The 13803-nt window shown below is 36.9% G+C and overlaps 1 protein-coding gene across 1 annotated transcript in view; it reads left to right on the top strand.

The window, feature by feature from the left end:
* The window catches only part of CCDC175 (coiled-coil domain containing 175), a 58879-nt gene that overhangs the window by 19958 nt on the left and 25118 nt on the right, over positions 1–13803 (top strand). Inside the window, exons 7-9 of the mRNA XM_049770249.1 lie at positions 1260–1483; positions 9303–9413; positions 13428–13499. Coding sequence (XP_049626206.1) covers positions 1260–1483; positions 9303–9413; positions 13428–13499 — 407 coding nt within the window. The remainder of the gene's footprint in view (positions 1–1259; positions 1484–9302; positions 9414–13427; positions 13500–13803) is intronic.

Raw genomic sequence — 13803 nt, 5'->3', positions numbered from 1 at the left:
CATTGATTTATTCAATTTATTAATTTATTCAACTTATTTAAAAGAGAAAAACATTATTATTTAGCCCATTAGTTAGTTTTGGACTCATACTTAGCCGTGCCTGGATGGTTACTACAATGTAGTATTTAGGGTTCTAGTCCAGTAGTCACTAAGGACCCTGAAGAGTCAGGTTTCAAGCCTGTTTCTCCTGCATGAAAAGTATATGCTCCCCTCCTTTGAGCATTTTTCTATTTTCCTATGTTTAAGATAGTTTTTGTTCATTTTAATTAGCACTATGTACCTAAAATGCTACTGTGAATGATTTGTAATCCACTTTGGTCAAAATAAAAAGTATTAATAAAAATAAAATAATTATCTAAGGGGCCGGGCGGTGGCGCTGGAGGTAAGGTGCCTGCCTTACCTGCGCTAGCCTAGGAGACGGACCGCGGTTCGATCCCCCGGCGTCCCATATGGTCCCCCAAGCCAGGAGCGACTTCTGAGCGCATAGCCAGGAGTAACCCCTGAGCGTTACCGGGTGTGGCCCAAAAAAACCAAAAAAAAAAAAAATAATTATCTAAGTATGTATGACTATTGAAAGTTTTTTTATATTATAAATAAATGTAGATTCACTAGAAAAATATATTAATATAAATCTATTTGACTTTGTTAACAGGAAATTTTTTATAAAGAGTAAAGAAGTAATAGATTCTGAATCTAATTATGAAAAAGAAACTGCATTGATGAAGCTAAAAGAGGTAGAAAACTCATTTTATATTTTTTTACTTTAAGTTGCTATTGTAGCTATATGAAATTTTAGCATATGTTACTTTTTCAAACATGTTTTATTAAATAATAATGACTTTTAAAATTTATTAATAGTACTTTACTTAATAATTATCCTATCCCAAAATATATGAGAAAACAAATATTGTCCATATGAAGATGAACCACTTTAGGGGGCATTTCTTGTGGGTATAGTTAATTACAATATGACTAATGAATACTTTTCTTTGAATTTTTAATAAAAATTAGCATCTTTCTGCCTTTTGGCCGGAACCGCCATCTTCCAGTTTTTTCTAGTATATCACAGTCATGACCAACACAAAGGGAAAGAGGAGGGGTACCCGCTATATGTTTTCTAGACCCTTTAGAAAACATGGAGTTGTTCCTTTGGCCACATACATGCAGATTTATAAGAAAGGTGATATTGTAGACATAAAGGGAATGGGCACTGTTCAAAAAGGAATACTCCACAAATGTTACCATGGAAAAACTGGAAGAGTCTACAACGTTACCCAGAATGCGGTGGAATTGTTGTAAATAAACAAGTCAAAGGCAAGATTCTTGCCCAAAAAATCAATGTTAGAATTGAGCATATTAAGCACTCTCAAAGTCTAGACAGCTTCCTGAAGCGGGTGAAGGAAAATGATCAAAAAAACGAGGAAGCCAAAGAGGAAAGGACCCAATTGGGTTCAGTTGCAGTACCTGCAAAGAAGCACACTTTGTGAGAATCAATGGATGGAGCCTGAGCTGCGGGAATCCATTCCTTATGAATTTCATGGCATGAGAGGCTTTAAAAAAAAAAAAAAAGATCTCTGAACTAGAAAAATAAAAAATGAGCTACTTTGCGGCACATGTGAAATATACAAACCTGTACTTCATATAACAACACTAGTGAAATATTTGAAGTAGCTTTAGCCTCGATTAAATGAAATGTTAATTTTTATCATTTTCTAGACTGACTTTAAATTTAGTTTTTAACCTCTAGGGGTTTTTTTAATCATTATTTTTATACATATTCTCACCTGAACATGGCTCACGCATGATAAAGGAAACTCATCACAAAGAGAAATAACTACACTAACAAATATCATGGCAATGTTAATGAGTGAGAGAAGTAGAATGCCTGTCTTGAATACAGGCAGTGACTGGGGTGGAGGGAAATGGGGGACATTGGTGGTGGGAATGTTGCACTGAAAGGGGGTGTTCTGTTTATGACTGAAACCCAACTATAATAATGCTTAAATAAAAATATTATTAAAAATTAAAAATTAGGGGCCGGGTAGGTGGCGCTGGAGGTAAGGTGTCTGCCTTGCAAGCGCTAGCCAAGGAAGGACCGCGGTTCGATCCCCCGGCGTCCCATATGGTCCCCCCAAACCAGGGGCGATTTCTGAGCACATAGCCAGGAGTAACCCCTGAGCGTCAAACGGGTGTGGCCAAAAACAAAAACAAAAACAAAAAAAACAAAAAAAAACCAAAAAAAATTAAAAATTATGTAATTTTATGGTAATTTTTTAATGTAATTTCGTTATTTAAGCATCATGGTTACATGGTTGGGTAGTTGGGTTTCAGGCGTAAAATACACACACACCCTTCACCAGTACAACTTTTCTACCACCAATGTCCCCCATTTCCTCCTCCCCCAACCCGTCCCTGTCATCCAGACAGGCATTAAATTTCTCTATCAGAGACAGAGAGATACTGCACTTTTAGGATTCCTATTGGAATTATATGAAATCTATATGAATCAGTATATCTTTATTAAAGCTTCAATCTATGATACGGTATATCTCATTTATTTTGAAGTTCTTTGTTCTTTTTGATAAGCCATAAATTAAAATATAAAATATTATTCTAAGGTTTTTTTTTCTTTTCTTTTCTCTTTCTGGGCCTTCCCAAGTGGTGCTCAGGAAGCTGAGGGTCATCCCTACTGACATATGTTCTGGCTGCCTTAGACCTGATGATGCAGTGTTACCTGGGCCCAGTATCTCTGAAGTTATAGGCCCTTTGGGTGGTACTAGGGGAGCCACACAATTTGTTTCTTGGGTTTATAAATGCACTCAACCCATTGAGCTATCGCTGGGGATGAAAAGCCCTATATATATCTACTAAGCCACTCTCTTCCATTGCTTCCTTCAAAGCCAGTTTGTACTTATTATGTTTTAGCTTGGTTATTCTATTAAGAAGTGACAGAGATAGTTTATCATAACTATTGTGTTGCTATTGATGTCTATTAGCAGTTGTTTTAAGTATTTTGCTGACCTTTCATTGGGTGCATATTAAGTTTATTAATGTGATTTCTTCTGGATGTACACATTCCTTGATTATTAAGACATGTCCATTTCTATCTTATAACATTTCCAAGCTGAAACTCTGTCATATGATATTAATATGGCCACCCATATTTTAAGGGAGTTGTTTGCTTGAAGGATTGTCCTCAAGCAAAGGTTGTCCTCCAACCTTTGATGTTGAGCTTGTGCTTGCTGTAAATATATATATATATATATATATATATATATATATATATATATATAGTTTTTGTTTTTGTTTTTGGGTCACACCTGGCAGCGCTCAGGGGTTACTCCTGGCTCTACACTCAGAAATCGCTCCTGGTAGGCTCAGGGGACCATATGGGATGCCAGGATTCCAACCACCGACCTTCTGCATGCAAGGCAAATGCCTTACCTCCATGCTATCTCTCCGGCCCCTGCTCTAAATATTTTAATGTGAATTGCAAGCATAAAAATGTAGGATACGGGCCCGGAGAGATAGCACAGCGGCGTTTGCCTTGCAAGCAGCCGATCCAGGACCAAAGGTGGTTGGTTCGAATCCCGGTGTCCCATATGGTCCCCTGTGCCTGCCAGGAGCTATTTCTGAGCAGACATCCAGGAGTAAACCCTGAGCAACCCCTGAGCAACGCCAGGTGTGGCCCCCCCCAAAAAAAAAACAAAAAAAAAATGTAGGATACAATTTTCTGATCCATTTTCCACTCTATGTCTCTTAATTGGTGCTATTAGTCCATTGACATTGAGAGAGATGATTGTCATGAGATTTTTTCCCATGGGATTTTTTCCCATCTTTTTGTAGAAGTTTGGTGTGCTTGTGGGCTTTATCTTGCCTTAAAGTAGACCTTTCCGTTCTTCTCTTAATTTTGACTTTGAGCCTGTAAATTACCTGAACTGTTGTTTATTCTTGACGCAGTTTATCCTTCCTTCAAATCTGTATGCAAGTCTTACTGTGTGGATTATGTATGGCGAGGCATTCATTTCATTGAGTTTTGGGAGGGTTTTTTGTTTGTTTGTTTGTTTTACTACATGCCTTTGATCCTTGCAGGTGGCTTGTGACAAATCTACAATGAATCTTATGGAGGCTTCTTGTATGTAATTTCCCCTTTTGATTTTTTAAAATCAAAAACATTTATAGTATTCTATCTCTATCTATGGTTTTTTATCATTGGGACTTGGGTATGCCTTAGGTAACTTTTTGTTTTGTTTTATTTTGGGGCCACACCCAGTGATGCTCAGGGGTTACTCCTGACTCTATGCTCAGAAATTGCTTCTGGCTTGAGGGACCATATGGGACTCCAGGGATAGAACCCAGGTCCAGCCGAGTACAAAACAAACACCCTATCAATGTGCTGTTGCTCCAGCCCCCTTAGGGAACTTTTATTTGAATTTGTTTTTGCTGGTCCTCTTCACACATCCAGGATGCAGGCGCATGTACTCTTCAGGTCTGAAAACTTCTCAGTAAGAATGTCTTTGACTGTTGCTTCTTCATTGGCATTTCTTCCTGCCTCTCTGGGACCCCAATGAGTCTTCTGCTATTCCTGTTGACTTCTGCTATATCCTGTTGGGATACAGGAGTATCCCAAAAGTCTTTTATTTTTAGGATCTTTTCCATCTTCTTTATTTTAAAGCTCTTTTCCATCTTCTGTTTTATGGAGGTGTTATGTAGCTCATTTTCCTGCTCACTATTACTCTGCTGGTGTGGCCTTCAGTGTTTTTTTTTTTTCATTTTGCCTACCAAGTTTTTTTGTCCTGTTATTTCTAGTTGTATATCCTTTTGAGCTTCATTGGCTATTCCTTCTGTCTGGTACATGGTATCTTTGAGTTCTTGGAATACTCCCCACATTTCTTCTCGAAAGTCCTTCTCAGAGAAGCTGTATAGGTGGCTGGTACTAGCTGAATCTTTAACTATCATTGTCATTCACTAAGCATTGTGGTGTTCTGAGCTGTTTTTCTATTGTGACCTTTACAGTATAGTGGTATTTTCTATGTGTTGTTCTGGGGTTCATTAACTAGAAAAAATGTGCGGCCTGCTCTATTCTTGATCCATTGGGCCCATCTCTTTGGCAGCAATGTCAGTAGCAGTGGAAGGGGCCTGCTCACATACGGGTGAGTCTCTCTATATTTATCACATTTGAATATCTAATGTTTTGATAGTATATTCGTATAATCTTTTACCTGTCAATTTTGGCCCATGCTGTCTTCCCTTTTTTTGGCAGAAAAGTGTGTGTTCTGCACATTGTACTTGAAAATATACATAGAAGTAAGTAGTTTGAGGTCATTGAGGATGGTGGAACAGATTTTGGGAACAAATTTGGAGACAGATTTTCACTCCTGTCAAGTGCCCAGAGGGTATCACCCATCTTTAAGTTCCCTGGTGACTGAAATCAAACACTTAAGCTTCCAATTCACATTCTCTGGTCAAATTCTAGGGTTCCTTACTGAAGTGGAGACTTATCAAGTCTTCACCTGGACAAGCTCTAGTGTTGACTTTTGTTACTTAGGAGAACAACAGCTTAGTTCCTATGTGGTTTCCTTCTTATCTGTAAATATCCTAGGTGTGAAATTTACTTTCAGTCTAGAAGTACTACTCTAGACTCTTGCTTTATTGGAGGGTATAATTAGTCCTCATTACATATGATCTCATTAGAGCTTCTTTAAAGAATTTTTTCATCTATGGGGCCAGAGCAATAGCACAGCGATAGGGCGTTTGCCTTGCGCTCAGCCAACCCTGGATGAGCCCAGGTTAGATTCTTGGCATCCCATATGGTCCCCTGAGCTTGCCAGGAGCATTTTATGAGCACAGAGCCAGGAGTAACTCCTGAACGCCATTAGGTGTGGCCCAAAACCCAAATAAATAAATAAATAAATAATTTTTCACTTAGATTTTTTAGTGATATATAGTCAGCAGGTTAATGCTGAAAGCCCATCTGACTTTCCAAAAAAAAGCATCAGTCAGAGAATTGATGCAACTGTTTTTAATGTCCCTGACTAAATATATTGAACAAAAATGAAACATAAACCCAGTCAAAGAAGTTTTGAACAACAGCCTGCATTGAATCTTTTCCAGGAAGCTGAGAAACTAAATAGCGCTTGTTTAATAAACAAAGATCTACGAGAGAGATATCTCAACTTAAGCAAACAATATAGAACTGCTTTAAGAGAAGAAGACAGAGTTACAAGGCGCCAGAAGAAGATACTTGTTGAGTATGTTTTAATTCATTCATAAAGTAATCACTGTGGGTGGGGTGCTTTTCTAGCAAAGTTGTCCACCCATATGCTTAAAATTTATTGACAACAAGAAAATAGTTTTTACCCAAAAATAAATAAACTCAAAATTAAGTGATTGCTTGCCTAACCTGCTCTACAGAAATAATGTTCTCCTCATTTTGTGTCAAATCATATCCAGCAACATCAACTGCACACTTTCTACTTTTAAGCCAGCTTCCTAAGAATAACCAGGAAATAATAATCCCATGAAACTATATAGAAAAGCTCTGAGTTGTGTCTTTCTCAGACACTAACTTTGTGCCTGTATTTCCTTGTTCAACCTGCATTTGTTTTCTGGCAAAACCCAGAGACTGGAGAATTCTCCTGGTAAACTCCTCTTTTTCAGTACTCATTGAACTCCTGTGAAACATACACATTTTTTAATTCTACCTCCCCAGCACTTTTTAAATAAAATTTATTCTCCTCTTCAACTCTGTTCTATTTACCTTTTTAGTCTCTTGGTTTTTTATTTGCCTCTCAAATGTGCTTTTCATTTCTGTTTTACCACCTCTAACCCGTTCACCTTTCTTCCACCAAAATGATCCTATTAAGACATTCCTCTGATGTCATTTTTAGAATTCATCAGTCATTGCATTATAATAAACTAGACACAAAGTTCTTTGTTCCACAAAACTGTAAATAGATCAAGGCAAACCCTCTGTCTTGCTCAGAATTGTAGACCTATGACCTTGGTCATTCATCAGCATGTCATACAGGATAATAATAGTCTCAGGACTAATCTCTACAATCAGGTGATGTTAAAATGTAAATGGAAAGTCCACAACTGTTTGCGTGAAGTTTAGTTCATGTGCATCATTATAACATTAAACTTGTGGAGAGTGGTTTACAATTGTTTGATCACATCCAACTAAATAGCCTACTATGAATGATTGCATTTTGTTGTTTGGGGGTGACACCTGGTGGTGCTTGGGGACTACTCCCAGCCAGGTGCTTCTTAAAGGTCACTATCCATTATGTTCAAGAGACCATGTGGGGCTGAGAAGCACATTTAGGGCTCTTTTATGCAAAATCTGCTGGTGTTAGTCATTTCACACACACACACACACACACACACACACACACACACACACTCTACTACACACCCCAAGAATAATATTCTCCAGGCAAATTTTTTTCTAATTTCTTTTCTATTTTTGGTTTTTGGGCCACACCCAGTGACGCTCAGGGCTTACTCCTGGCTCTGTGCTCAGAAATCGCTCCTGGTTTGGGGGACCAGATGGGATGCAGGAAGATAGATCTGCAGTTCGTCCTAGACTAGCGCGGGCAAGGCAGATGCCTTACCACTTGCGCCACCAATCTGTCCCAAAAATTTTTTTCTAATTTCAATGCTAACTTAGTATATTTATTTGTTAAATCTTTAAACTCTTTTTAGTCATAAAAATATGTTGATAACAATTGTAGCATTAAATGTTTTGTTAGAGTTAGATTTTTATCTGATAGTTCATGCTACTGTTTCAAATAGCCATACACATTTTTTTAAGCATTAGAATTTGATTTCTCACAGCTTTAAAAACTGGAAGTTTGGGGGCCGGCGAGGTGGCGCTAGAGGTAAGGTGTCTGCCTTGCAAGCGCTAGCCAAGGAAAGGACCGCGGTTCGATCCCCCGGCGTCCCATATGGTCCCCCCCAAGCCAGGGGCAATTTCTGAGCGCTTGGCCAGGAGTAACCCTTGAGCATCAAACGGGTGTGGCCCGAAAAACAAAAAAAAAAAACAAAAACAAAAAAAAAACTGGAAGTTTGAGCTCAGAAGCATCATACTCAGATCCTAGATAGTGCATCCTTTCTGGCTTCTGCCACCTCACGTCAAACTTTCTTAAAAGGACACTAATCCCACTATGAGACCCTCATCTTCACAACACCATCGACCTAAGAACTTTCCAAAGATCCCAATCTCCAGATGTCAAAATGGAAGGTCGGACTTCAACATTTTTCAATGCTGGAGGAAGTGGGCAACTTTAAAGAAAATCAGAAACATCATTTTTTTCTGTTATAAGCACATTCCTATCATTGTCTACAAACTTTAACCAAAAAATTTAAAATTCTCTTTATTTGCTCTGCAATTAAAGAGGTAAATTACCCACTTTTAATAAAATGCCTCACAAGTGCTAGGCACTGGGTTAATCATTTTATATACCATTTTACCCTGATATCTCTGGAAAAACAGATACTGTGGTGCTCATTTTTATGGATGGGGACACTGAGGCTCATCGATCAGCAATATTTCTTTGCAAAACCATACTGGCGGGAAGCCCTAGAGCCAGTATTTAAACTTGTTCTGACTAATTTCATTATTCAAAGCACCACAGGGGGCCAGAGCAATAGCACAGCTGTAGGACATTTGCCTTGCATGCGCCAACCTAGGATGGACCTGGTTTGATCCCCAGCATCCCATATGTCCATCTAGCCAAAAGCGATTCCTGAGCGCAGAGCCAGGATTAACTCCTGAGCATCCTGGTGTGCCCCCAAAACAAACAAACAAACAAAAGCACCACAGAATCAATAACTGTGTTGGAGGAAACATACTTGTTTAGGAATAAAAGACCATAGGACCATTATTTATTTAAGTAAACCTTCTGACAATGATTTAATGACACTATTGTGAGATATTGCAAGTTTTACATATTTTCTTTTGCTGTAATTTTTCTTTTATTTAAACACCATGATTACAAACATGATTGTAGTTGGTTTCAGTCATAAAAAAGAACACCCCCCTTCACCAGTGCAAAATTCCCACCACCAATGCTTCCCATCTCCCTCCTCCCCTACAGGTTTATTTTAATAGTTCCTGTGACATATAATATCTTTCCCACTCAAAAACTTTCTTTTTTGCTTCTGTTTTTACTAATTTGGTTGTTTAAGTCCATGAACTGAACTTTGACAATTTTTAAAATTTCTTATTTGTGATTGTATATTTTCTCATGCTAAGTTTAAAGTAATAATTTTAATTCAATGTATACTTTTTCTGATAGAAATGAAAAGCTCTTAATATTTATAACTGAGAAAGAAAACTTCCTCATAAAAAGGAAAGTTGACATAAAAAATATAGAAGACGGAATCATCACGCTCAATGAACTTTTAACGTACGTTGGTGCCTTTGGTTATTTTAATATTTGTGTTTTAAATTAGTGATAATAAATCTATTTACAATATGCTCTAGAAAAGGGAGCTTAAATTAGTTCTCTCTGTTTTACAATTTCAAAAATGATTTATAGATAATTATCTTGAATCTTTTATTAAAAAGGTAGGCAAATTACAATTTTAATACAAAATGCAGCACAATACCCTGGACTAGTGAATTTGGTGAAAAGTATGCTCTTGAACATTGTCACAAAACTGATCCACTGTGACACTCATTTCCACAAGTTTTGATTACCTTAATTTTTTGTTTTGTTTGTTTGTTTGGTTGGTTGGTTTTTTGTTTCTTTGGGTCACACCCGGCAGCGCTCAGGGGTTACTTCTGACTCTATGCTCAGAAGTCACTCCTGGCAGACTCAGGAGACCATATGGGATGCTGGGATTCGAACCACCGTCCTCCTTCATGAAAGGCAAATGCCTTACCTCCATGCTATCTCTCCGGCCCCAATCATGAAAAAAAAAAGTAATGCAAGAGCAATAATACAGCAGGAAAGTACTTGCTCTCCTGAGCCAACCCAGATTCTACGTCTGGCATCCTGTATGGTACCCAAGCATGTCAAGAGTCATTTCTGAGCACAGAACCAGGAATAACCCCTTAACACTTGCAGGTGTGGCCCATAAATGAATGACTGTGCTTGATTTAAGATTAGAGTGTATAAATGTAATTTAGAGTAAAAGTTACTTTAATCTCTCCACAGAAATATCACTGTTCAATGTTCTTCAATGTTCTTCCAAATAATATATATAATACATACACTTATATGTGTGTTCATACATGTACAAGCATTGGATTGTACTTTTTCTATAACAAACATTTTTCCACCTAAAGCTACATTTAGAAATTTATAATGTCAATTATATTACAAGAAAACTAAGAAAAATAATTTGGAAGAAAAATAGAAAAGAATTCAATTGTAAAATTTGGAGAAGTTAGTGATGAATGAGGAAATTATTTTTTTCTTTTAATGGTTCAGTTTGAGACTATTTCAAACAGAAAAATCCTATATATTAGTTCTTTACTCATTCTTTTTTCCAACGACATAGCATTTATTTTATAAATTATGATATATTTATCTAGTGAGAGCTCACTTGATAAGACATTTGATAAAACTTTTTCTATTTTTATGTTACAAACAACTCTGAAAGTTAACATCATTTAATGTTTCTTTTTTCCTCTCTGTGACGATTTCTTTCTAGCAAAATAGTCCATTTTACCAGGAAGAACTAGAAAGTAGGATTTTAGTGCAAAGGTTTTAAATGGGATGACAGGAGATACATAATTTTCATTTAGACGATTATTGTAAAAAATTTTTTTCTATAAATATTCTATTACTCACATACTTAATAGTGAGCATAATGTAACTTGCAGTTTTGTTGGATAAACAATAATAACAAGCTAAATAATGAACCAGGTATAACTGAAAAGTAGAGTGTGGATTATAAATGCAAATAATTGAATAGAATAAACCAACTGAAGTCAAGGATGGGACAGTATCTACCAAGAGTGTTTCTGGTCACTACTAATTAATACCAATATTTATTTTTTAAGTAAAAGGACCAAGTTGATAATACAGAGGTTAAGGTCCTTGTTTTGCATGAATTAGATTTGAATTCAATTCTAAGCACTGAGTGACCCCTAAGTCAAAAGTAAACCTGAGCACTCTTGCTTGTTACCCAAATACCTGAACACACGAGAGCGTGCTCTCTCTCTCTCTCTCTCTCTCTCTCTCTCTCTCTCTCTCTCTCTCTCTCTCTCTTGCTCTCGCTCTCTCTCTCTCTGTCTCTCTCTCTCTCTCTCTCTCTCTCTCTCTCTCTCTCTCTCTCTCTCTCTCTCTCTCTCTCTCTCTCCTAAAAAGTGAAGTATTTCTTTTTTTGACCTGTAAAAGCAAGTCAGATTTTTCTATGCATTTATCAAATGGGGGAATAATATCATCTACCACACAAAGGGAGGTACATAACTTTAATATGGGTAGTGATGAAGTGGTCTAATAGAACTAAAATAGGTGGGAACTAAATTTGACATACACCAACAGAGATCTAGAATTTTTCAGAATGCCATCCTTGTATTCATTTTAAACAATAAATTTAAAATCCATTCTCATCATATCACTTTCAGACATAAAAATATTATGGGTTCTTTTAGATAACAAGGCATAAAGTGGAATTGTTTTGAATAGGTTTTATTTTTCTTATGAAGTCTACAAATTCATAATGATTTTCTGTTTTATATTTGAACCACACCAAAGATGTGCTCAGGTCTTACTCATGACTTGGTGCTCAAGGATCACGCCTAGGAGGGCTTGAGACCATAGGTAGGACCAGGAATCAAATATGGGTCAACGGCATGCAAGGCAAGCATCCTGCCTGCAATACTATCTCTTCAGACACTCATAATCAATTTTTACATCATGATTTTTCTGACCACTAGGAAGTCAGAGACAAATATTGGGCCAAACATTCATATGCATTTTAGACTTTTTTGATTATTGTAATTTATTGTAATTCTTTTTTAAAATGGTTTTGCTTGTATGGGGCCTATACCCAGTGGTGCTCATGCCTAACACCTGGCTCTGTGCTCAGGGATCTGGGGTGGGAGGTGGGGAAAACATATACAATATCAAAGATTGAGCCTGAATCAGTTGTATACAAGGCAATCTCTGACCCTTATTTTATTTTATATTTTAATTTTTTATTAAAATATCATTGTGAATTACAAGTCTTTTACAGTTGTATTTCAGGCATATAGTGGCAGTGAATTAGGGTCATTCTCTCCACCACTTTTCCCAGCATGCATCCTATACCTCCACCCTTAGCCCCTGGTCTACTAGTGTAAGAGGTCCATTTTGTGTTTAGCTTGTTATAGTTTGGGTTTCTTGATTCTATTGTTGTTGACTTTGGCTTGGGTATTTAGTTCTGCCCATGTTTTCCCCACTTAAGCACCCGAGATCACTTGGCCCCTGTAACCCTTGTTTTTAAACCAGTCCCATTTCTCTGGGTTCAAGTAAATAATGTAAATAAATCAAAGCAATAAGGCTGGGGAAATGTGTGCCTTTTATAGTTCCTGGAGAGGGATTAGCTTTGTTTATTTTGAAAACTTTGACTGGTTTTCCATTAGTTTACAAAACTTAGGAAATTGAGAGTTTACATACTGATTTCAAATAGAAAGAAAAAACACAAGTACAAGTTTGCTTCTACTTAGCTGTGTCTCATATTCTAAGATATACTTCTGACTACTTTTTATTTTAAAAAATAAAGTCTCATTTTTCTGTGGATGTCAATTTATTGCTGTACATGGAGCACTTCACTAGAAAAAGAAGGAATCACAACTATCAAAGATTTATAAAACCTACAATGAGTCTTCACATGTACATCTGTCCTACCCCCATACACATCTTCTTCCCCCTAAGTTCAAAGAATGTATGAATTACATTCTTTCTAAATCACACATTGTGTCAAATTATAGCTCATATTAGAATCCAAAATCTAGTCAAGAATAGCCTAGAACACTCTGGAAAGTAATCTAGGGTCTAGAGTCCCTCCACCAATTGGTTGATTTCCACATCAACTCAAGGTGTTGTCTCCTTTCATGTTTGCAGTCAGCAGCGTCTGCCTCAGACAGAACATTCCTGATTTACCTGGAACTTCCTCTCTCTGGGGGAGATTGTACCTGTTCTGACATCCACCTTCCTCTCACTACTATTAACCTCCCATTCCACTTATTCAGCTGCCAACTCTCACCCCAGAATCTGTCCTTTCTTATCTTTAGGTACCCATCACAATACTAAAAAGCCAGTTTGTACTCGTATAAAATTGGAATTGCTTTTCTTATTTTTTAACTGTAACACAAAGTTTATTTTGTCTGCAATTTTTAGAAGAAAACCTTAATCTATGTAAAGTTCTTTAGATAGTCTAACTTTTCCCCACAAAGGCAAATTCCAATGTATTTTTATTGTTTTTAGAGCCACAACAGATTTATACCGAAAAGAAATAAGAGACCTGTGTGAAAAACTGCAAAAGGAATATCAGAGACGGTAAAAAAAATTATTTTGTTGAATGAATATTATTTTAGTAAACAATGGCCAAAGTTGGGGGGAAAAAAGTAGTTTTGAGTTTCCTATAGTGAGGCAAACAATATTCCTAAATTAAATCATAGAACATTTGGGTCTAGATGAGTTTGTTTGATTTTCTGGCATTGAACACAAGTAATGTTTTGATTAGAGAAAGACATCAAAAAGTAATTAATTGATTTGTGAGGTCCTCTGGCTTATCAAGGTTTTTATGTGAGCAAGAATGGAGGGTCAAAGGTCATGCAGGTGTACCGCTTTGCCTACCCTG

This window comes from Suncus etruscus, chromosome 3 (genome assembly GCF_024139225.1).
Source record: "Suncus etruscus isolate mSunEtr1 chromosome 3, mSunEtr1.pri.cur, whole genome shotgun sequence".
In the NCBI taxonomy this organism is placed as follows: domain Eukaryota; kingdom Metazoa; phylum Chordata; class Mammalia; order Eulipotyphla; family Soricidae; genus Suncus; species Suncus etruscus.
This window is presented reverse-complemented; position numbering and strand designations above follow the sequence as displayed.